The sequence below is a fragment of the Alosa pseudoharengus genome, unplaced genomic scaffold (genome assembly GCF_046254945.1).
Source record: "Alosa pseudoharengus isolate Yale_2024_CS ecotype anadromous, Long Island Sound unplaced genomic scaffold, YU_APseudo_1.1 YU_APseudo_1.1_scf_40, whole genome shotgun sequence".
Lineage (NCBI taxonomy): Eukaryota > Metazoa > Chordata > Actinopteri > Clupeiformes > Clupeidae > Alosa > Alosa pseudoharengus.
In genome coordinates this window covers 83,378-108,570 of record NW_027468775.1, presented here as the reverse complement: position 1 = coordinate 108,570, position 25,193 = coordinate 83,378, and the positions used below count along the sequence as shown (strand labels likewise).

General features: G+C 41.9%; 1 protein-coding gene across 1 annotated transcript; it reads right to left on the bottom strand.

The window, feature by feature from the left end:
- Positions 1-701: 701 nt before the first annotated feature.
- Positions 702-24,039, bottom strand: LOC143103420 (uncharacterized). The gene is made up of 14 exons (XM_076267202.1): positions 23,958-24,039; positions 16,286-16,357; positions 15,400-16,074; positions 14,143-14,847; positions 12,526-13,215; positions 11,336-12,031; positions 10,040-10,744; positions 8,834-9,523; positions 7,653-8,357; positions 6,596-7,252; positions 5,827-5,985; positions 4,309-4,450; positions 3,053-4,080; positions 702-2,846 (listed from the first exon to the last, which is right to left on the bottom strand). Exons 2-14 carry the CDS (start codon positions 16,350-16,352, stop codon positions 2,584-2,586), a joined length of 7,182 nt encoding a protein of 2,393 aa, XP_076123317.1. The 5' UTR covers positions 16,353-16,357; positions 23,958-24,039; the 3' UTR covers positions 702-2,583.
- Between the last annotated feature and the right edge of the window lie 1,154 nt (positions 24,040-25,193).

Sequence of the window (25,193 nt, the reverse complement as noted above, 5' to 3'; positions counted from 1 at the left end):
AAGACCCAGCTCTTCCAAGAGATCCTCCTCCTGTACCACCACTAACAACCCAACGCCATTAACCTGGCCTTACCATGACATTCTTTTCTCTCTCTTTCATCTGTGTCACTGGACTTAACTGGACTCTGAAGTCATTCTACTTCTTATGCAGGTAACACTCATTATTACACTATTAGGCTCTGACCCCAGCAACACACACACACACGCACACACACATACACACACACACACACACACACACACGATGTTGCTCTCTCACTGTTGAGCCATGTAGCAGGTGAAGTGTCAGATCCTCAGCACCATGCTGATCTGGTCTCCCACCATCTGGCATCGTCTGACTGACTCCAGCAGACACACAACAACACTGATCTCAGATCTGCAGTGTGTGCACTTCCACAGTCATCTCTCCTTATCAGTTGGGCTGAACTCCAACTCCCTCTACTCTACACACACCACTGCCCACACCATCCAGTGCAGCGACTCACTACTGCCATCTAGTGCTGGGACTCAAAATTAACTGATTGAGTTTAATGACTTAATTATTGAAGACTTAATGATCAAGACACATGACTCCTGAGACCTAAATTAAGATTTTATTTTCGTCTAAAGAAATGTTTCCTTTTCACTGCAAGGAAAAGATTGGTCCACAGTACTTTCTTATCAATATTAGATTATGGTGATATAATATACATGCATGCATCTTCATTGAAAAAAATGGATGTTTATTATCATTCTGCCAAAGACACATCATGCAACCTATTTGAAATGGTTCAATGGGACCATATGACACAGGATTATCCATGCCCAAAAGATGTGCGACTGACCCTAGATTCACATTTGTGTTTGATTGGCTGGTGCCTTGCGTTGCTGTCCATTGGTGCAGCAAAAAGTTGAAAACGGCAACGGGAGAAAAACAACACATCATAACCACAATTCACTTAAGCCCATGTAAAGTGAACGAGATGCGCGCTGCACTGCATGCGATGCAAGTGTCTGTGTGCATCGTTACCCAGGAATGCGACTGTGCGTCTGCGCCTTGCGAATGTAAATAACATTCATAATATGGCTACAGTAGCTTTCATTCACCCTCTCCGCCTGCATAAAACTAAGAGCTATACATGTTTATTCCAGCCACGGATGTCCTGCCCCACACTTTGAGAACCACTGGTGTAACTCAACCTCTCGGTACTCGCTCGGATCAGCTGACCAGCAGTGGCTGCGATAATCTTTCAGCACCAGTAGAGAGAGACAAACCAGCGTAGTCGTGTCCAGTAGGAGGTGGCTGGTTGCTTTATGCATCACACAGACAAAATGCTCTCACAAATGTATCAAACGGAAATACTTTGGGACTCAAATGAGGAAAGATCTACAACGCCAAGCAATAATGAGGGGTCCAATGAGACCGGCGCCAGAGCACAGCCTAGTCGCCAGCTTGATGTTATCTATGGGTGTGACTGTAAACACTCACATCAAGCTCCATGACAACTAAAGAATAGCTGACATTTATCATTACTTCCAAAAGCATTGTTCACATGTTTGCTGATTTTGAGTGGTTGCCACATACAGGCTTTCAATTTTTTTTTTGTGAGGCTTGGTCTGAGGAGCATTTGGACCAAACCGGTGCAGGTCAGTCGATGGGCAGCCGTGGCCTACTGGTTAGCACCTCGGACTTGTTACTGGAGGGTTGCTGATTCAAACCCCGACCAGTAGGAACGGCTGAAGTGCCCTTGAGCAAGGCACCTAACCCCTCACTGCTCCCCGAGCGCTGCTGTTGTAGCAGGCAGCTCACTGAGCTGGGATTAGTGTGTGCTTCACCTCACTGTGTGTTCACTGTGTGCTGAGTGTGTTTCACTAATTCTCGGATTGGGATAAATGCAGAGACCAAATTTCCCTCATGGGATTAAGAGTATATACTTATACTTATGACCCAGACCCATCCTTCAAAGAGAACACAGGTTCTCAAGCCCCCAATTTTATAATTTTTTTTGGTGGTTAGATACATTATAATCCATCAATTAACATATACATAAAATTGTGAAATAACCTAAACAGCATTAACTGAGGAAAAAAAAAACATTAGCTAGATTATATAGATTACATATATAACCATAAATTATAGACATAGATTATAGAATACACGTAAATATTGTTCAAAATACTAGGTAAAAATGCATATAATCCAAGAGCTGGTAGAAGCTCTAATAGGTTCTAAAAATAAAACAGTGACAAGTGGAAAGCAGAAAATGTCTTTTCAATAACAATTTATCATAAAGTATCAGAGTTATGTTGATGAACATATTGGTCATACATTTAACGTATATCCATCTTTTCATCTCTTTCCGAGTTGTCATATTGTCTGTACAGTGAAGTCATGATATGATGCAGCCTCCTCTCTCACCTGCAGGGAAACCATGCATGCTACACACTTTGTTTTTACAGGGCGAGGTCTTGATAAAGGTAGCTGTCCAGTTCTTTTAGGAGGGAGAGCATGATGCCACAGGTTTGTTTTTACAGGCCGAGGTCTTGATAAAGGTAGCTGTCCAGTTCTTTTAGGAGGGAGAGCATGATGCCACAGGTTTGTTTTTACAGGCCGAGGTCTTGATAAAGGTAGCTGTCCAGTTGTTTTAGGAGGGAGAGCATGATGCTACATGCTCTGTCCCCCTTTTTAAGCACCATATCGATGAGGGAGGTCACCTGGTCCTGCAGCACGCTGGTCCTCTGCAGGACCTCTTCTGCCTCCCTGCTGCTCATCACACGAGGCGGAGCTTGAAGTTCATCCAACAGATCTCGGAGTAGAGCTCCCGATGTTTTCTTGATGAGATCAGGCCGAATCATGAACAGTCGATCTAGAACGAGATCATTAACATAAGATTTTGACTTTTGACATTAGCTGCTACTGTTGCTATGCTCTACCTAAGTAAGATTTTGTAGTTACCTGAATCCAAATCATGCTCAATGCAAAACAAGAACAAACTTCTAGGTTTAAATATCTTTCAAATGTTTTATTCTTTACATAATTGTTTTTCTTAAAGGTCAGCATTGGATTATATACCTTTGTGTGACATGGAGGCCATTTTCCCTTCTTCCTCATCAGTCCTGGCAGCTCTGCTTGTGTAAGCCACCTCTCTGTGGGTCATGACTTGGCAACGTCTGGATACTGCTGAGGGCATTTCATGACTGGGTGCCATTTCTCCAGTCTCACCAAATTCAAAGCTTTCCAGTGTAGCTTTCCATATGGATTGCCCTTCACTAATCAGCTCCAAATCAAAACAGTCATCTGCTTTATCAATGACCATCCGGAATAGGTCAGGAGGTCTGATGTATTTTAGGGTGATCTCTGGTGGGGAACTTCTAGCATGGCTGGCAGATGACTTCAGGCTAAACTTTGTGTGCATCCAAATGGACATATCCGGTCGATGTGTTTTGATCTTCTTAGCATCTTGTGTCTCTCGTAAATCCTCCTCAACGGCCTGAATCATGGAAGCATCCCGTGGCACGATATATGTGAGTAGAACCAGGGGCGTCACTCTGGTGCGGTAGATTAACACATCCAGATGGGCTTTCATTGGGATTCCAAATTTCACCAGGACTTCTGTCAGTGAGAAGGAGGGCTTGAGGAGCTTTGCATGGAAGCGGGTCAGCTCACATTTCTCTAGAGTCACACTGCTGTTGACCCCATGCAGAACTCTCACAGCCTCTCTAAGAGAGGAGTCTGAACCTTCCAGACAGGCAAAATGGGGCAGATGAGCCTCCAACAGTTCACCTGAGAGCACTTTGATGTCCATCAAGGGACCAATTGGCTCATACTGCAACATGGCAAGCTCTGCTCTGAATACATGGGGGTCACTGAAGTGATACTGTAGAGAGACTTCAACCGCACACACCCAGCGCAAACCAGACACTGTGCACTCAAAACTTCCTGGTGGAGAGCTGTGTTTATACACTGGGACTCCTGTCTCCATGGAAACAGAGGGTTCCATCAGGATCCAGTGTGAGGTGTCTTCAACATCTTCACATGATTTGCAGCAGTTTGTTTGTTTGAAATACTGACACAGAATGTTGCCAGATGAAATGTCCAACCTTTAAGAGCGGAGATTTTAATTAGGTATTTTGTCCCCAGATAATCATCAGTAAACAGCCAAACTGACATACTGGCTGAAAAAATCTTAAGGCATTGGGGCCACAAAGAAATTAAATTAACACAACCAAAAAAACTATGGCTGAATCAGAGTAATTCAGGGCCTGTAAACAAGCATGGATTCATTAAGATCATAAAATCAATTTAAATGTAAATCTAAATCTTCATACTCAGCCATATTATCAGACAGTTCTCTCATGTCTCTCCTCCAGTCAGGATTGTCTACAGAATCCAAATCATCTTGGTCCACAAAAGTGTTTTCCTTAATGACTTTAGGCCCACGTACATTTGATGGCTCTGGGACTTTGTCAACTGTGAAAATAATACAAAAGACATGGTTTCCTTTTTGTGACTGAATTACATTGAGATATTAAAAATGTATCAACCTAACCCACAGTCTGACCATTTCTAGAAAAGTGTGTGTGTGTGTGTGTGTGTGTGTGTGTGTGTGTGTAAATACATGATTTTTTAATTGTTAAGATCCTCACACTAAGGATGGCTGTATCATCTGAGAACTTGATTATGTAATTATTTGTGTGATGATTTCTGCATTCATTTGTATTCATTTGGGTCAGCCATGGCCTACTGGTTAGCGCTTCGGACTTGTTACTGGAGGGTTGCCGGTTTGAACCCAGACCAGTAGGTACGGCTGAAGTGCCCTTGAGCAAGGCACCTAACCCCTCACTGCTCCCCGAGCGCCGCTGTTGTTGCAGGCAGCTCACTGCGCCGGGATTAGTGTGTGCTTCACCTCACTGTGTGTTTACTGAGTGTTGAGTGTGTTTCACTAATTCACAGATTGGGATAAATGCAGAGACCAAATTTCCCTCACGGGATCAAAAGAGCAGTGATACTTATACTTGTATACAATGTGAATAACTGGGGAGAACTAACACCGACTTGGGGCACTCCAGTGTTGATGATCAGTGTATCAGAAAGTGCAAAATTGATTTTAACTTGCTGTGTTCTATCAGAGAGAAACACTTGGTACCATTTGGTAACACTTGGTACCAAAAGCAGAGCTAAAATCCATAAAAAGTAGTCTGGCGAATGCCTTAGTGTTTTCCAAGTGCTTTAGTATGAGATGGGATGTAGTGCTTAACACATCAGCAGCCTCTCTTATCTCTATAAGGAAACTGGTAAGGATCAAGGAGATGTTGGACCTGTGTGCGTAGCTCTTCTAGCATAATGCGTTCAAATTACGGCTGATGTTAGCACGACTGGTCTCTCATGGACATGATTTCTTTGGCACAGGGATTATGATAGCTTTCTTCCATTGTGTTGGTAAACTATGCGTGTCTACCGAGAGCTGAAATAATGGGCGCCAGGCTGGTGCCAGTTCATGAGCAAAGATTAAGGGGGAGATCCCGCCTGGCCCACTGGCCTTCCTTGTGTGCAAAGCCCTAAAAGTCTTTACAACAGTATCAATCACTATTCTATCTTTATTAGGATCACATAATGTATTTACTGATATGTCCCTGCCATCCTCAGTGTCAAACCTTTTATAAAACATATTCAGCTCATTTGCCCTCTCTTGTTCATTACACACATTGAGTTCACTTTTCCCCCTGTTCAAGTTAGTCATGTCCTTTACGCAGTCCCACATCTTTTTAGTGTCCTTAGTTAAAAACTTATTTTTGTTGAAGTGTATTCATTTAAATATATGAATTTTAAATTGTTAAGATCCTCACACTTTTTGTGACCTCCCAGTCTTCCAGATGTTAAAGAGCCAATCCCAGAGCTGGTAGCTCCTGACATCAGAGAGTGTTGATCTGATGGGGCTTCAGATGCTGTGTCTGAGATGAATGTCCCGTAGCCAGAGGTTTTCTCAGATATGACATCTGTTTTATCTGAAAACAAAACACACGTTTTATCCAGAAACAAAATGCAGCATTGCATTGTCATTTAACACCACAATTTCAACAATAAACAATAACAAAACAACAATAAACACTTTCTAAGTATGTATTTGTTATAGTTTCATTCAAATTTCTTAGAGTGGTTTCAAACAGGGCAATGCAATTTGAGGCCCGCCATGTTAGTCCTAAAGTTATGTCAGCAGCTGAGAATGTTTTAACATTAGTTCTTAGAACTCATCTATTAGTTTTTGTAAATAAACTGATTATTATTGATGCAATTATTGATGCAGCCCATGTGGATTAAATGACCCTCTGTTAAAAAACTGCCAGTCCGCATAGACAACATACTCTTGTGTCCAGCAGTAATGTGAGATGATAATAACCTTGTTATCTAGCTCATTTAGATGTCTATTTAAATTTAACAAAGAGACAATATTTAGACCTGAAGGTTACTCTACTGTTACTTGATACCATAAAAAAGAATAATCTCAAAATGCACAGGGAAGTTGCCACTAGTCTTAATGTGGTTGCCAAGGGAAACCTGGTAACTGTTCATGTTAAGCTCACTGTCCTCATAAAATTAACAAAAATCACAACTGACCCATGAGGGGAGGCTTGATGCTCTTCGCCAGGTCAATCTCCTCATTAAGATCTTCCAGATGCTGCACCTCCATCTTCCAGTCTGCAGGTTTGGTCTCATTTGTCCTCCTTTCCTCATACTGGAAATGGCGTCCTCCATTGAGAACCACTAACTCATCAATCTTCTTCAGTACACCTGGCCAGCTCTCCTCACCTGTCCAGTGAACATACCTGTTCCCACATTTCTCCACCAACCACTGCAGGGCCTCTCCTTCACTCTCAATGTACTCCTCAATGTTCCTGTCCACTGACAGGTCATCAGAGGAGTCAAACATCACTATGGCGTGATCCCAAACTCTGTCCCCCAGAAGCCCCAGATGTGTCTGGAATTGCCTCCTTCTTCTCTCAGTGAAGTGAAGATCAGTGTCGACTCTCAGCACAAATGCATGTGGACCAGGATCACACAGAGACACCAACTCTGCTTTAGTATCTTCTAGAGTTTTCTTACTTGGTGTCATCCTAACTATAGTGATCTCTTGATCTCCCCTGATCTTCTCCTCACAGTGAAGCGTGACTCCTGCCATCTTTCCTCTGTCACGGTCTGTGTCTTGTTCGGAAGTGAACTTCTCAACATACCGCAGGAGCATCACCTTAATCCCAGAGAGAGGCTGTAGTTCACCTGTAAAACAATTGATTAATGTCAAGAATCAAGAAACTCCAAGGCACTCTCTATTGAAAAAGTTAAAAAGCCTTTGTCATCAACGCGTTTCGACTACATGCCTTCTTCTGGGAGTTAAGCGAATTGATTGTATTAATATACACACATGCGTGCACACACGCACACAACCGCCGACACACAGTGTTAACATATGATGATAATACACACACACATACAGTCATTGTCAGTGTGTGTATTAACATATGATGATGACATGGGAATATCACCAAATATGTGTTTACTCCTCTATACTCCAATTTCACATGAACTTATCCCTGCTTTCTCATAATGTCATGCATACAGTATTTCAATTATAACAAATAGCTAATTATGTCTCTTGATTTGTCTAAAAAACACTCACCCATGACAAATTTAAACATAGCGTCCTGTTTGTAAGCTCTTGTCTCTCTGTCCTCCGCTCTTGTAGTGAGACGTCTCCTCTTGTTCTCCACCTCCTGTAGAAGAGTTTTGTCGACCTCAAAGTGACGTCCACCATTTCCTGCTACCATCTCCTCTATCTTCTCCAGCAGCTGTGTGACCTGCTTGTCATCTCTGTTCTGATTGTTGAGGACATGATATCTGTTCCTACATTTCTCTACTAGAGACTGCAGGGCCTCTTCACTCTCAATGTACTGCTCAATGGTTGTGTCTCCCAGCCAGTCTCCATGGGTAAACAGCACCATGGTGTGACCCCAGACTTGGTTACCAACAAATGTCAGATGTTCTTGGATGTTTCTAATGTCATCCTGTGTGTAAGAATTAGCTACTTTTATAAGCAGTAAGAGAATGTGGGGTCCTGGAGGACACAAAGACACACTGAGCACAATCTCCTGTTTAGTGAGCTCAGGAGTGTCTTTGAGGCTGAAATCCACCCACCATCCTGGAGCCTCGACTACAGTGAGCTGTCTGCCTGCTACTTCTCCCTGTCTCTTCACACACTGAGCTGTTCTTCTCTTCAGGTCAAACTCCTCTCTGCCCAGGATGGTGTTTCCTGATGAACTCTTGCCAGATGTTCTGTATCCCAGCAGCACAACTCTGAACTCTGACCGCGGGGATGAATTCCCTGCTGAAAAGAATACATAAATATATTTGACATTAAATGACCATTTTATCTTAAGAACTTTGTGGACTTTAAGCAGCAGTAAGGAGTTGTGGTTTAAATCTAGTGAGCTAACCACCTAAAGTGCATGTACACCTTGTACACACCACTTACAGCCCCACTGGCAATGCTAAATGTTGGTGCATGTTTGGCGATACAGCTGACAATGGCCTGATGTGTAAACTTTTCTTTCATTTTCACAAAGACTTACGCCCCGGAACACAGAACTATAGTGCATATCCTGGATGGTTAATGGGAACGGCACATGTGTAGGCAGATAAAAACTAGCCTATCAAGTGTAAAGCAAATGCACAGTATTGCTTCAATTTCACTAAATTTACTACTGTATTTTACTAATTTCTTCTATGGCCATAAGAATTAATATTATGATATATTTGATTCGATGTTTCATAGGCAGGAGATTAAGATTGTTAAATCCTCACCGTTTAGTGACTGGAGGTGTTGTCTTTGCCTCTCCACCTTCATCAGTCTCTCTGTTGCTCTCTTCCTCCTCTCCTTTACTTCCTCCATTCTCTTTCTGTCCACCTCATAATGACGGCACTCATTTCCAGAGATAATTTCCTCCATCTTCTCCATCAGCTCTGTGATCTGTGTTCTGTCACGTTTGTCCTCATTGTTGAGAACATGATATCTGTTCCCACATTTCTCTACCAGATATCTGATATGTTCTTCACTCTCAATGCACTGCTCAATGGTTGTGTCTCCCAGCCAGTCTCCACAGGTAAACAGCACCATAGTGTTACTCCAGACTCTGTCACTGAGAAGCTCCAGATGTTCTTGGATGTTTCTAATGACATCCTGCGTGATGGAATCAGCTAATCGTACAATCAGTAAGATAATGTGAGGTCCTGGAGGACACACACTGAGCACAATCTCCTGTTTAGTGAGCTCAGGAGTGTCTTTGAGGTTGATATTAGGCCACCATCCTGGAGCCTCGACTACAGTGACCTGTCTGCCTGCTACTTCTCCCTGTCTCTTCACACACTGAGCTGTTCTTCTCTTCAGGTCAAACTCCTCTCTGCCCAGGATGGTGTTTCCTGATGAACTCTTCCCAGATGTTCTGTATCCCAGCAGCACAACTCTGAACTCTGACTGGGGGGATGCATGTCCTGCTGAAAAGAATACATGAATATATTTGACATTAAATGACCATTTTATCTTAAGAACTTTGTGGACTTTAAGCAGCAGTAATGAGTTGTGGTTTAAATCTAGTGAACTGACCACCTAAAGTGCATGTACACCTTGTACACACCACTTACAGCCCCACTGGCACTGCTAAATGTTGGTGCATGTTTGGCGATACAGCTGACAATGGCCTGATGTGTAAACTTTTCTTTCATTTTCACAGGGACTTACGCCCCGGAACACAGAACTATAGTGCACATCCTGTATGGTTAGTGGGAACGACACATGTGTTTACATGTGATGCACATTATATCAAAATGAATTTGAAGACCAAAAATAAAAGGCAGATAAAAACTAGCCCATCAATTGTAAAGCAAATGCAGTGTTGCTTCAATTTTTACTTTACTATTTCACTAATTTCTTCCATGGACATAAGAATTAATATTATGATATATTTGATTCAATGTTTCATAAGCTAGAGATGAAGATTGTTAAATACTCACGCTTCAGTGACTGGAAGTGTTTTCTTTGCCTCTCCACCTTCATCAGTCTCTCTGTTGCTCTCTCTTCTTCTTTCTCCCTCCTCTCCTTCACTTCCTCCAGTCTCTTTCTGTCCATCTCAAAGTGAAGGCCTCCGTTTCCAGCGATAATTTCCTCCATCTTCTCCATCAGCTCTGTGATCTGTGTTCTGTCACCTTTGTCCTCATTGTTGAGAACATGATATCTGTTCCCACATTTCTCTACCAGATATCTGAGGTGTTCTTCACTCTCAATGTACTGCTCAATGGTTGCATTTCCCAGCCAGTCTCCACAGGTAAACAGCAGCATGGTGTGACTCCAGACTCTGTCACTGAGAAGCTCCAGATGTTCTTTGATGTTTCTAATGACATCCTGTGTGATGGAATCAGCAACTTGCACAAGCAGTAACAGAATGTGAGGTCCTGGAGGACACAGAGACACACTGAGTACAATCTCCTGTTTAGTGAGCTCAGGAGTGTCTTTGAGGTTGATATCACTCCACCATCCTGGAGCCTCGACTACAGTGACCTGTCTGCCTGCTACTTCTCCCTGTCTCTTTACACACTGAGCTGTTCTTCTCTTCAGGTCAAACTCCTCTCTGCCCAGGATGGTGTTTCCTGATGAACTCTTGCCAGATGTTCTGTATCCCAGCAGCACAACTCTGAACTCTGACTGTGGTGATAAATTAACTGAGGAAAAGAATATAAATAAATTTGACATTATATGACCATTTTATCTTAAGAGCTTTGTGGACTTTGAGCAGCAGTAAGGAGTTTTGGTTTAAATCTAGTGAGCTGACCACCTACAGTGCATGTACACCTTGTACACATCACTTACAGCCCCACTGGCACTGCTAAATGTTGGTGCGTCTTTGGAGATACAGCTGACAATGGCCTGATGTATAAACTTTTCTTTCATTTTCACGGGGACTAAGGCCCCGGAACGAAGAACTGTAGTGCACATCCTGGATGGTTAGTGGGAACGGCACATGTGTTGTGATGCACATGATATCAAAATGAATTTGAAGATGAAACATAAAAAAAAAAACAGGCAGATGAAAACTAGCATATGAAGTGTAAAGCAAATGCACAGTGTTGTTTCAATTTCACTAAATTTACTATTTTACTAATTTCTTCCATGGCCATTAGAATTAATATTAAGACATATTTGATTCAATGTTTAATACGCTAGATAATTATGAAGAGCGTTGAACATTTATTTTTGCTATGAAAAAGCTCAGTTTGTTAAGTACAAAACACAGAAAATACAACACAACTCACACTTCAGTGACTGGAGGTGTTGTCTTTGCTTCTCCACCTTCATCAGTCTCTCTGTTGCTCTCTTCCTCCTCTCCTTTACTTCCTCCAATCTCTTTCTGTCCATCTCAAAGTGACATCCACTTTTTCCAGAGATGATTTCCTCCATCTTCTCCATCAGCTCTGTGATCTGTGTTCTGTCACTTTTGTCTTTATTGTTGAGAACATGATATCTGTTCCCACATTTCTCTACCAGATATCTGAGGTGTTCTTCACTCTCAATGTACTGCTCAATGGTTGTGTCTCCCAGCCAGTCTCCACGGGTAAACAGCACCATGGTGTGACTCCACATTCTGTCACTGAGAATCTCCAGATGTTCTTGGATGTTTCTAATGACATCCTGCGTGATAGAATGAGCTACTTTTACCAGCAGTAAGAGAATGTGAGGTCCTGGAGGACACAGAGACACACTGAGCACAATCTCTTGTTTAGCGAGCTCATGAGTGTCTTTCAGCTTGACCTTCTTCCACCATCCTGGAGCCTCGACTACAGTGACCTGTCTGCCTGCTACTTCTCCCTGTCTCTTCACACACTGAGCTGTTCTTCTCTTCAGTTCAAACTCCTCTCTGCCCAGGATGGTGTTTCCTGATGAACTCTTCCCAGATGTTCTGTATCCCAACAGCACAACTCTCAGCTCTGACCGTGGTGATAAATGTCCTGCTGAAAAGAATATATAAACATTTTTGACATTATATGACCATGTTATCTTAAGAACTTTGTGGACTTTGAGCAGCAGTAAGGAGTTTTGGTTTAAATCTAGTGAACTGACCACCTAAAGTGCATGTACACCTTGTACACACCACTTACAGCCCTAATGGCACTGCTAAATGTTGGTGCGTCTTTGGTGATACAGCTGACAATGGCGTGATGTGTAAACTTTTCTTTCATTTTCACGGGGACTTACGCCCCGGAACACAGAACAATAGTGCACATTCTGGATGGTTAGTGGGAACGGCACATGTGTTTACATGTGATGCACATGATATCAAAATAAATTTGAAGATAAAACCAAAAATAACAAGCCAATGCAGTGTTGCTTTAATTTTACTAACTTTACTATTTTACTAATTTCTTCCATGGCCATAAGAATTAATATTATGATATATTTGATTCAATATTTCATAAGCTAGAGATGAAGATTGTTAAATACTCACGCTTCAGTGACTGGAGGCGTTGTCTTTGCTTCTCCACCTTCATCAGTCTCTCTGTTGCTCTCTGTTCTTCATTCCTCCTCCTCTCCTTCACTTCCTCCAGTCTCTTTCCGTCCATCTCAAAGTGACAGTTTTTGTTTCCTGCTACCATCTCTTCTATCTTCTCCAGAAGCTCTGTGACCTGATCATCTGTCCTATTCTTATTGTTGATGACATGATATCTGTTCCCACATTTCTGTACTAGAGGCTGCAGGGCCTCTTCACTCTCAATATACTGCTCAATAGTTGTGTCTCCCAGCCAGTCTCCACAGGTAAACAGCACCATGGTGTGACTCCAGACAATACCACCGAGAAGCTCCAGGTGTTGTTGAATATTTATTCTTTTTTCAATTGTGAAAGAATGATCAATATCTATGACAAGTAGGGCAGCATGTGGTCCTGGAGACACACTGAGCACTATATCCTGTTTAGTGAGCTCAGGAGTGTTTATGAGGTTCACATTCCTGAACCATCCCGGAGCCTCGACTACAGTGACCTGTCTGCCTGCTAATTCTCCCTGTCTCTTCACACACTGAGCTGTTCTCTTCAGTTCAAACTTCTCTCTTCCCAGGATGGTGTTTCCTGATGAACTCTTCCCAGAATATCTGTATCCCAGCAGAACAACTCTGAACTGTGACATGGGAGTTGATTCTTCTGTAATGTACAATAGATCAGATTGGATTAGATTCAACATAGAAAAAATTTGTTGATTTATTTGCAGTATTAAAAGGGCTGTAAGAGATGCAGAGGTGTATTTCACACAACCTTAATAATTAACACATCCTTCAGAACGGACAGAGGTGTAAAAGTCCATCTTCAGAAAGTAAAAGTCCTGCCACATAGCAAAACTCCAAACCCAGGTAGATCAGATAATTAGTGAAATCACATGTGTTTTAGTGTTCAGGTAGAAGCAATACGTGGTAGGCCTTTTAGTTTCTAAAGCTGGACTTTTACACCATTTATAACGGATAAAGCTGGGATTTTTTGCTTATCCTGGCTGAATTTAGCCTTTACTTGGTTTCACAAAAGCAATGTGATGTGATGTGATGTGATGTGTAATGAGTTGCACTACAATACCTTTAAAATGTCATTGTGTGACCATAGCCATATAATTGTGTTTTTTTTTTCAAGCTTTAAAGGAACCGTATGTAAGAAATGTAATTCAATTAATCATAAAATGGCCCTTATTTGTCACTAGACATTAGGAAATCATGCTAATTTCAAATACTTATATCACTGACAAAAGTAGTCCGGCCAGGATATCGTCATTTAAAAAAGTGAAGTTGCAGCCCTCAACTGATGTTGATGTTTACATATTTGTGTTTTAGCCTGATCCGCCACCCTCCACCTATCTAGTAATCACAAAGTCAGTAGTGTTTCGGCATCTGGGTTGCCAGCTCTGCTCTAGTTACCACATCTGCGGTGTACACCGCTCTACAGTATTTTGAAAGTGATTGTAGTACCAGTTTTGGCCAAAATCCTACATACAGTTCCTTTAACTTAATTATTGCAATATTCAATATAATATTTACATACTTTTCTTCTCCCATTAGAAAGCAGATCAGACACAAGGCAACTCACGTTTCAGTGACTGAAGGTGTCGTCTTTTCTTTTCCACAGTCATCATTCTCTCTTTTGCTCTCTCTTCCTCTTTCCTCATCCTCTCTTTTATTTCCTCCAGCCGCTTGTTGTCCATCTCATAGTGGCAGCTACTGTTACCTGCAACCATTTCCTCAATTTTCTCGAGGAGATCTGTGATTTGACTGACATCAGTCCTGTTTTCATTTTTAAGAACATGATATCTGTTGCAACATTTCTCAACTAGCCAATGAAGGCTCTCTCCTTCACTCTCAATGTACTGCTCAATGGTTGTGTCTCCCAGCCAGTCTCCATGGGTGAACAGCACGATGGTGTGACTCCAGACTTTCTCACTAAGAAGGTCCAAGTGTTGCTGGGCTGATCTTCTCTGTGCATCAGTAAATGATATGCCTGCTCGTGTGACCAACAGGAACACATGGGGGCCCTGGTTGCACAAAGCTGGACTAAGCTGAATAGCTCTTTTGGTCATTTCAGGACTACATTTAACCTGATAATGACTGTGCCATCCTGGAGCCTCCACCACAGTGACCTGCCTGCCAGCTACATCTCCCTGTCTCTTTACACAAACAGCAGATCTCTGTCCAGGCTGAAACTCCTCTCTGCCCAGGATGGTGTTTCCTGATGAACTCTTCCCAGCATTTTGAAATCCCAGCAGCACAATTCTGAGATCTGGAAGCAGTGCACCTCCTGGAGGAGTAAATGAAGAAATTCAGTGTGTGTGTGTGTGTGTGTGTGTGTGTGTGTGTGTGTTGTGTGTCTGTGTGTGTGTATAAGTATATACTCTTTTGATCCCGTGAGGGAAATTTGGTCTCTGCATTTATCCCAATCCGTGAATTAGTGAAACACACTCAGCACACAGTGAACACACAGTGAGGTGAAGAACACACTAATCCCAGCGCAGTGAGCAGCCTGCAACAACAGCGGCGCTCGGGGAGCAGTGAGGGGTTAGGTGCCTTGCTCAAGGGCACTTCAGCCGTGCCTACTGGTCGGGGTTCGAAACGGCAACCCTCCGGTTACAAGTCCGAAGCGCTAACCAGTATGTTTTTACTGTACACTTCATCTAAATAGGTCTGTTCAGACAACACAATATAATCTTGAATGATCTAGTCACACAAAAATCTAACAATTTGGAAAAGTTATGATGTACATTCTTTGGACAATCTGAATCTTTCCTTTGACTATTGAGTTTAGCAGCAAAGACTCATTACTACAAATTAATTGTTACATAATCTAACTCACTCAGTCTCTGGACTTTATTTCTTCTCTCCTCTGCTCTCCTCTCTTCTTCTGTCCTCTTCTCTTCAACCTTCTGTATTATTCCTCTGTTTATTTCATAGTGACGGACACTGTTTCCAGCCACCATCACTTCTATCTTCTCCAGCAGCTCTGTGATTTGCGTATCATCCTTGATCTTGATGTTGAGGACATGATATCTATTCCCACATTTCTCTACAAGCCACTGGAGCATTCCCCCTTTAACCTCAAAGGCTTTCTCTTCTGCAGGAGTCTCCTGAATGAACAGAACTAGAGAGTGTTTCCAGGCTCCATGGCCCAGAAGACTCAGGTGGTTTGATGTGGCATCTCTCTCTGCCTCTGTGAAGGTCATGTTCTCATGGATGACCAGCAGAAAAACATGAGGTCCTGGAGGACACAGAGTCACACTGAGAACAATCTCCTGTTTGAGGAGGTTAGGAGAGTCCTCATAAAAATATTCATTATATTTCATCCATCCTGGAGTGTCCACCACAGTGACCTGTCTCCCTGCTACTTCTCCCTGTCTCTTCACACACAGCAGTGTTCTCACATCAGGGTCAAACTCCTCTCTGCCCAGGATGGTGTTTCCTGCTGAACTCTTCCCAGCTTCTCTGTTCCCCAGCAGCACAATCCTCAAGTCTGAGAGATTGGAGATATCACCTGGTCAACACAGGGAGACAACACACACTTTCAAGTTTTCAGAAAACACCTGACATATTTGTAAAATAGTAATGAAACAATAATAGATTCACTGCCGTATCAATTACTCATGATAGGGAAAATAACTTGAAAATAAATACATATACAATTTTCCATTAGGGTATCAGAGTGATGGACATGTTCCATTAGCGTATCAGAGTGATGGACTCACCAGTAGATGATCCCCCTGCAGCCATCTCTTCAGTTTTACTCAGATTACTCAGATGTCCTGACCGCATTCACACTGAAAGAGGACAACATGGCAGCATGATGGTGTTGAATGGACAACATGGCAGCATAATGGTGTTTAATGAACAACATGGCAGTGCGCCCATTTCACTCGCACATGCGAGTAAAAATGATGGCGTGCGAGTGCAAAAAAATATATAGGCGCACTGGTGCGAATGACTTCTAACCATGTTAGTGTTTGTCTACAAAATACACCGCAACATCGAGAAACATTACTGGTGCAAACCATAGAATCACGTCGCGAATGCAGCATAAAAACTACACCTCCCATCAACGTTAGCAGTTTCGCGTTGTGACTCGCTAGTAGTCGCTTCTATCAAATCCAAGAGCGCGCAGAAAAAGCGGAAAGTTAGACTAGCCAGCCAAGATGCAAAGATTGAAGAAATTAGTGCTTCTATCCACCAAATTCATCGGATATAGGAGGAACAGGATAAGATTCTGAGAATGCAGTGACCTAACATGCCTTTTAGCCCAGTTGACGTATTGGCTGCAATATGCAAAATATAGCTGTAGCGAACAGGCACAAAAGTAGCCTCCAGTAATACTCCCTCCCATTTTATTCAAAGGTAGAACGCTACTGACAACTCCAGGCTTCCACGCATGCTTGTTTGTTTACACCGAATACAAGCTGAAGTGCAAAACGAAAGTAGGCCTAACGTTTGCCTACTGCCCCCATCAATGCAGATATTTCAAATAAAAAATAAAAGGATAAAAAATATATACATCCTTGATAGCCTATGTTGGGTTTTGTGGAAGAGAAAATGGACTGTTTTAGTAGTAGTATTAGGCAGTATGCAGTCAGATAGGTCACCATGGGCATATTTGGATTAGCTACAGACGGATTCACAAATAAATAAATTAGCCTACATTTGGCAGGATACTTGATATACAGGCTAAATGCAAATATGGCAATGTATTATATTATTTTACATTAACAAAATGTAGGAAAATAGAACAGACTGAAAATAAAGTAGGCACTGATCTTTAAAATCCTGTTTCCTGTAGCCTAAATGTTGTCAGTCATTCTTAATATTTGCAATTGGTGCACTGGCATGATTAACTGTTAGCTGGAGTGTAATGTTAGATTATGTGTAAGTTAAGTACAGAACTGACTGTGCGCCCAAATTTTTGTCTGTGCTCCTACATTTTTTAACTTGGGCGCACAAGTGCTCCTGGAAAAAAATGTTAGTGTAGAGCCCTGATGATGGTGTTTAATGGACTCCCACCCCATTCTGCCCTCCCTCATATCTGCAGACAGGTTGCACTAAATATTTTACACTTATTAATTTAGCAGACTTACACAAATGAGTAGTAACACTGAAGCTACAGTGTAGAGGAGACCTTAGGTAGGAATTAATATGGCAGCAATGATTACTATTACTAGAGGATGAGAGTGCATAATTACTTAATTACACGTTATAATTACTTATCAAAGAGCGGTAGAAGGAAACAGTGGTAGAAGAAGAAGGAAGTAGAGGTGGTTATTCCAACATAGAGGGACCACAAATTACAATAGTCTGGATTGCTGTGTGTGTGTAGAGGCGGCAATGCCCAACAACGTTCCTTGGAGGAGAGCAGCGGATGAGGTGTAACACAAGAAACCGTTTAAGTCGGTGGGAAAACACTATTCACAGCCATCACTATGTAAGCAAACATTAGTGACTTGATTTTGATGCAAGTTGAAAAAACAGTGGAGTAAACTGTGCCCTTTTTGGTTGAGTGAAAACCAGATGGTGGGGACCAACTGTAGCAGTTTCACCACACAAGTCATGATGAAGGCAGTAGTCAAGGCGAGAAATAACCATGGTCTGTACCAGCAGAAGCGGTCTGATTTTCTTCATATTGAATAGTGTATCTGTGTATATACAATAGTGTATATACAAGTATCTGGGTCTCTACCTGGACAATAAACTGGACTGGTCAGCCAACACTGACGCACTCTACAAGAAAGGGCAGAGCAGGCTGTACTTCCTGAGGAGGCTGCGGTCCTTCAATGTGTGCAGCAAGCTCCTCAGGATGTTCTACCAGTCTGTTGTGGCCAGCGTCCTCTTCTATGCAGTGGTATGCTGGGGAGGAAGCACAAAGAAGAAGGATGCTGGGCGACTTGACAGGCTGGTAAGGAAGGCTGGCTCTGTAGTGGGAGCTGAAGTGGAGTGCATCACTTCAATATCTGACAAAAGGACCCTGAACAAACTGATCAACATCTTGGACAATGAATGCCATCAATTCTACAGCACTATTAAAAAGCAAAAGAGCTTGATCAGCGGGAGACTTCGCTCACTGCCATGCACAACTGAAAGGCTGAGGAAGTCATTTGTCCCCAGGGCCATTGAACTGTTCAATGCTTCACTAAAGGGAAGAGGAGAGATTGACTTCTCTGCTTAGTCTGTCTGCCTCTCCACCCTCTCCATGTTTGAGTACTGACTGCCCACTACTGCTTTACTACTGTTTTACTAATGTCCACAGCCTAATGTTTTTACTACTGTCTTCCTGCTACACTATTTTTCATGCTATATTAGCACACATGATCAATAGCTTCTGCTACAATACTGAATGGCTGTAACCCTATTACCTCAACCTGTTCTTGCACTGACATAGTTTCTTATAGTTTTTTATATTACCTTGTCTACATTATACTTTACTCTCCTATTTGTCCATATTATTTATGCTGGTCTCTAGACCTTATTATTGCACTGTTGCACTGTTGGACTAATGTTGGACTACTTTTTGCACCTTCACCATGACACTCACTCTCTTGAGCACCTTACCATGCACACATAACTAAAGGACTACTGTTGGACTACTTTTTGGACCTTCACTATGACACTCACTCTCTTGAGCACCTTACCATACACACAGAACTACAGGACTACTGTTGGACTACTTTTGCACCTTCACCATGACACTCACTCTCTTGAGCACCTCACCATGCACACAGAACTACAGGCCCTGTCACTACAAGTGTCTCATGCTTGATCACCCTCAAGATTTTTTACATTTCATTTATATAGTATATTTAGTATTTAGTTTTGTTAGTTTTTCTAATCTCCTACTGTCTCTACTGTACAGTGGAATTTGGTTATATGTTTATATAAGTATACTTATATTTACCATTTCTGCTGTAAGTGCATGTTGTGTGTGATGTCTGTATGCTACTGAGACCCCCTGAATTTCCCCTCAGGGATCAATAAAGTATCTATCTATCTATCTATCTATCTATCTCTAGTGCGAAGTGGCATGACTGGGTCGCAGAGGCATAATGGTCAGAGAATGTTAGCTGGCCATCAATCATAACACCTAAGGGCCCGTCCACACGGAGACGCTTTTTAGGTTAAACGCAGAGGTTTTGCTTCGTCTTGGCCGAGCGTCCAAACGAATCCTGTAAACGCACTGCCCGAAACCGCACCTTTCTGAAACCTGGTCCCAGAGTGGAGAAATCTGAAACCGTAGCCCGTTTGAATTCGTTTAGACAGCGAAACCGCACATCCTGCTTGCGATGATGTCATTGCCACACCTCAGCTGCCCTGGACTTGCACTTGTAGTATTGCCTAACAATACTAGTTTTCATACATGACATTACCTACGATTACACTCTGTAAGATAAATATCACAACTGGTGCTGCGCAGCGCCGATAGCTTAGCCTATGACTTGGTGGACTGAACACTGTTTTCCCCGGTGTTTTTTTATGCATTCTAGCTACTGTCAGTGACACGAGAGAACTTAAGTTATTAGGAAAGTGCGGTGTAAGTTTAGGCTACATTAATTTGTGCGTAGTGCCAGTGTCATTCATTTATTTTACATGTCTTACAACATATACATGCATTCACAGTCGAGTGAAATCAGATATAAGCATACAAAGACGCTTAGAACTCACGTTAAGCCGATGGTAGCACACTGAATGCGAATGCGCGATTTGATGCAGGCAAAAGTATTGACTGTTACTAACAAAGGTTTTATTATAGCAATAGTATAAATGTGGCTACAGAATAGCCTAGAACTTGGGTAACCCTTGAGTTTAGTAGCCTAATTGCGGTGATGGCCAAAACTAATGTGAATCACGGACTATCCTACAACCAAAGAAAGTAAAGGTGATTAGTAGGCCTACCTGCATTAGCCAAATAAAGGACGGGAATGCACCCTTCACAAACCGTAAAATAAAGTTTATTAGTTTTACAGTTGACTACAGTTGACAGTTCACCATCAGTCCACACAAACAATTCTGGTTACCTTGCACTAGCCATTTGGTCGTAGCCTATTCTGTCTGTTTGTAAAGCGCAAATTTTGGTCAATTTCTGTAAAGAAACAATGCCACCTATAGGCCTGGGGTATGAAGTAACGTGTTGAGTCGTGTTGAGATGGATCCGTTTGGACGCAAATATTCTTGATGCGGTTTCAGGGAAGACGGAGGAAAAAAAGATCGGTTTCGTACGTGTGGACAGGGCCTAAGTTTCTTGCAACTTTTAATGGGCAATTGAGTACCAGAGTAACATTTTGGTTCCTTTTTGTAGGGCAAACTTCAGAGGTCTATGGACAAACATGTGAGTCTCTGATTGCCGGCAAGTGTTGGCCTTAGACAGTAAGGTGTTTGTCCCCAGCAATATGGCGGCCGCATTCAGGTATAGAACAATATTTTTGTTTGTCCCCAAGTTACCATTAGCTCAATGTTGCTTTCTGTGCCTCTGGAAATGCTTTAGGAATGAATGCACATGTTTGTTTCTGCAGTTGAAAGGGTCTATAGGCCTGAAAACACACATGCCCAATGGATTTTGGAAAATATAGTAATTTCTGTCTTTCAGAAAAATCAACATTTTCAAAACGTCATTGCATTTTGCTTTGTTTTTTTTTTCTTGTTGGCTGTAAAATACTGTATTCACAGCAGCAAAATATTTGGGAAAAATCACTATATTTGGTTTCAATATTGCTTAGATACTGTGTATGCCAACTTCTCTCTGTAGATGATTGACCCTGAAAATATGAAAATATACATAGAAGCCCACGAAAGACAGAAGAGCTTTAGGTTTTGAGCAACAGTATGTACATGATGTATCCAAAATGTCATATTATAACAAAAGTGTTTATAATGTGAGACAAATGCTTGTTTTAGAGATGTTTTTATGACATTTTGAATGTTGTGTGTCATTTTGATGGAGATTTGAGGCATTTTGCATTTTGTGTGAGCAATAGTGGGTTTTGTACGGAAGCATATTGCTGCCACACTAAAATAAATAAAAAGGCTCAGTATTATGTAATTACGTGAAAAGTTTCTTGTTATAACAATATCTTTTTCACGTTTTAACAAGATATGTATCACGTTATTACATAAAATTATCACATTTTTACATAAAATTATCACGTTATTTCATGATACTGATATTTTCACGTTATAACGTGAAAATATCATGTTTTTTCAAGATATGATATTTTTAAGTTTATATATCACGTAAGATATATATCACGTTATTACATGAAATTATCACGTTATTCAAGATAATGAAACTAAACGAAACGAGAGGCAAGAATAGGATATGCTCGTTTACACGACTCAATCAAATTCTATTTTAAGCTCGGTTTAAGACATTCTCGTTATTGAACACGGTGGATGATATTGTTATAGGCCTATAGCCTATGCGAACACCCAAGCATTGTCCAGAATATTCTGCACCTCTGTGCAGTAGGCTAGCGGAGTGGCAATCGGGAGAGTCGGGAGGATTCCTGGTGGGGCCGGGCTGATTACAGTGTGATCAAAAAGCGCATGCTATTGCTGTTTGAATATTTAATTTGCTGCGCTTCACTTCTCACTCCCCGCGTCCCTTCCCCACAGCCTTAGAAATGACTGCGAGCTACCGAGCCAGAGCGCTCTATACATTCACCCACATTGCGTGAAGATTTGCATATTTATCAAAGCCCTTTCTCCCTCTTGCGTCAAGTTAGCGAAAGTTTTATTTATTGTGTTGATAAGAAGATAAAGCAGAACTATCAGGCGGTGTGAGCAGGCTATCCTGCACAGAACCTCTCTATCGGCCTCCTTTTCAGCGGCTCACTGCCAATACACACACATCCCTCTTCGCTGCTCCTCAGTCAGCTGGGAATTGACCACACACACGTAGCCTACACACACATACACACATGCACAAAAACAAACACTCATCAAGCAGCACTGTGTAGGCCTAATAGCAGTCAGGGTGCAAGTTCATACACGACTAGTTATCATTTAGGCCAGCCATGAGCTCTCGCGGCCTTGTTTCGTTTAGTTTTGTTATCATGAAATAATGTGATAATTTCATGTAATATCGTGATACATATCTTGTTAAAACGTGAAAAATATATTGTTATAACAAGAAACTTCATGTAATTACATAATACTGAGCCTTTTTATTTATTTTAGTGTGGCAGCAATACGCTTCCGTAGTTTTGTGTAGACAGAGTTTTGAAAATGTGTGTAGACTGCTGACAAAAACTGTAATACAAAATACTATGTTACTATGTTGGAAGTGTAGGATCATTATGACACCCTCTGAATGCACGCCAAGTTTCGTGGAATTCCGTTCATGGGGGGCCGCACAATAAATTAATTTATGTTACTGTACACCAACTGGCCTGTAGGTGGCCGGACACAGTTTTCTGTGAATATCTCGAGAACCGTAGGGCCTAGGAGGACCACCTTTTTCTTGTATGTTGGTCTTAAGGGACCATGTCCACCCATCCCATTACCACTTATTTCATGTATAGCACCACCTAGTTAAAAATGATTGTAATCACAATATCTCTGGCTGACATGGTCAAAACTGCACGAAATTGAAAGTGTAGGATCATTATGACACCCTCCGAATGCATGCTACGTTTCGTGGACTTTCGTTCATGGCGGGCCATACAATAAATTAATTTATGAGTACATTTAGTGACTGTACACCAACAGAGTTTTCTGTGAATAGGGCCGTAGGATGACCAATTTTTTGCATATGTTTGCCTCCAGGGGTCATGTTAATCCATTCCATATGCACACATAACACGCACACACATACATTCACAGTAATTATACGTATGACACATACTCACACAGTAGACATATGTACGCATGCATGCACATGCACACACACAGGCATATACACAGGCACACACACAAGCACATGCATGCACACACAAAACACACACACACACACACCCACATAAACATAAACATGTACACGCACACATGCACACAATTCAAGAATTTCTCAGAATTATGAACAGGCAAGATGGGGGTGGGGTTGCTGAGGGTTCCTCTTATAGGGTTAATCATATATGAGGGTTCCTCTTATAGGGTTAATCATATATGCCTTTCAGCGTGACTTTTTTTTGTGGACACTGTTTGCTGTGTGTGTTTCACTAATTCACGGATTGGGATAAATGCAGAGACCAAATCAAAAGAGTATATAAATTTCCCTCACGGGATCAAAAGAGTATACTTACTTATACTTATGTGTATTAGCACGTTGATGTTTTTTTTACTGTTTTTGTTTCTTTTATCTCTTCCATTGACTCTCATTCTAAAATAATGTGCATGTCAGTGATATAGTGTAGCCTTCACACCATGTCTATATAGAAAATATCTTACCTTCACTGTATCCTTCATTCCGCAGAGTTCCGAAATCCAAAGAAGCGTTAGTCTCACATACACCATAGTAGCTGCTTCTGTCTGCAGTGCACTCTGTGTGTGTCCCAGTACAGAAGACCAGAACCTGTTTGACAGCATGACGTTGGTTTCATGTTTCGATGTGACGCATTCTTTACAGTTGCATGATGAGTATGGACATGTTCTGTATCTGCCCTGAACATGTCTCAATCACACATTTCCTTCCTCTTAATTTAATGTTTATGAGACGACTCAAATACACACACATATACACATACACACACACACAGTAAGAGAACAGGCCACTTCTGATGCTTCAAAACTGGAAGCAGCTATAGCTTTGTTAAAAAAAAACCTGCACATTGAGTAGCACTACAAGTAAGGGTGAAATGCAAATATTTTCAGCATTTTTTCTGTCTGCTACAGTAAAATATAAAGACAGCAAAGCATTTCCTTACCGATGGTATGGAGTAAAATTTGTTCCACTTCAAACTGAAGTCTGGCACACACGACTGGCGATGCGACAGTCGAATGAGGCGGTGGAATCCTGTTAATCGCTTTATTACACACTACTGGCAACACGATCACCCATCAATTCAGTGGAGATACACTGACCAGACAGCTGTTTTCTATTATGACGTATCAAAATCACCCTGAAAAATAGAAAGTGGCTGATTAGAGCGTTGGGATGGCGACGGTCACACTTGCTGTGATGTAAAGGTGCAATAAGCTGCCCCTCTCCACTGTGTCCAGGGGTGAGAGGTGACCGTCAGCGCATCATTTAGTGATGTACTGTAGAGGTGCAGCAGAACACATCACGGGGCGACCCTGTAGTTTACAGCAGCAGAGTCCAGTATTGTTGTTTGCAACAGCCACGTTACACAGTGTTGCAGTATGAGCAGGGGCTGGGCTGGGTGGTCCAGAGGTAGCTGAGGAGGAGGAGGAGGAAGAGGGGGAAGAGGAGGCAAATAGTGTGGGAAAACAGGCAGAAAACGAAGGCCACTTCATGGCTGGTTTTGAGGCCTGTCGCCAGATATTCACCAATTTCTTTCCCATAGTTTGCTTTTAACCCACAAACTCCGGACCAGAGACAAAGCAAAGCCATTGTGCAATACATTCATGCTCGGAAAGGAACAGATCACTCTGAACAGGCACACAAACAGTGTGCTCTCAACAGGGAGCACAGAAATAAAAAGATGATGTGGTGCTTCTTCCTTT

Bases quoted from the DNA above. Each gene is read 5' to 3' on its own strand.
- LOC143103420 (XM_076267202.1), bottom strand. From the start codon at position 16,352: ATGCGGTCAGGACATCTGAGTAATCTGAGTAAAACTGAAGAGATGGCT. The intron at 14,848-15,399 runs GTGAGTTAGATT...TTACTCCTCCAG, and splicing joins AAATAAAGTCCAGAGACTGA to GAGGTGCACTGCTTCCAGAT. The intron at 9,524-10,039 runs GTGAGTATTTAA...TATTCTTTTCAG, and splicing joins ACACTTCCAGTCACTGAAGC to CAGGACATGCATCCCCCCAG.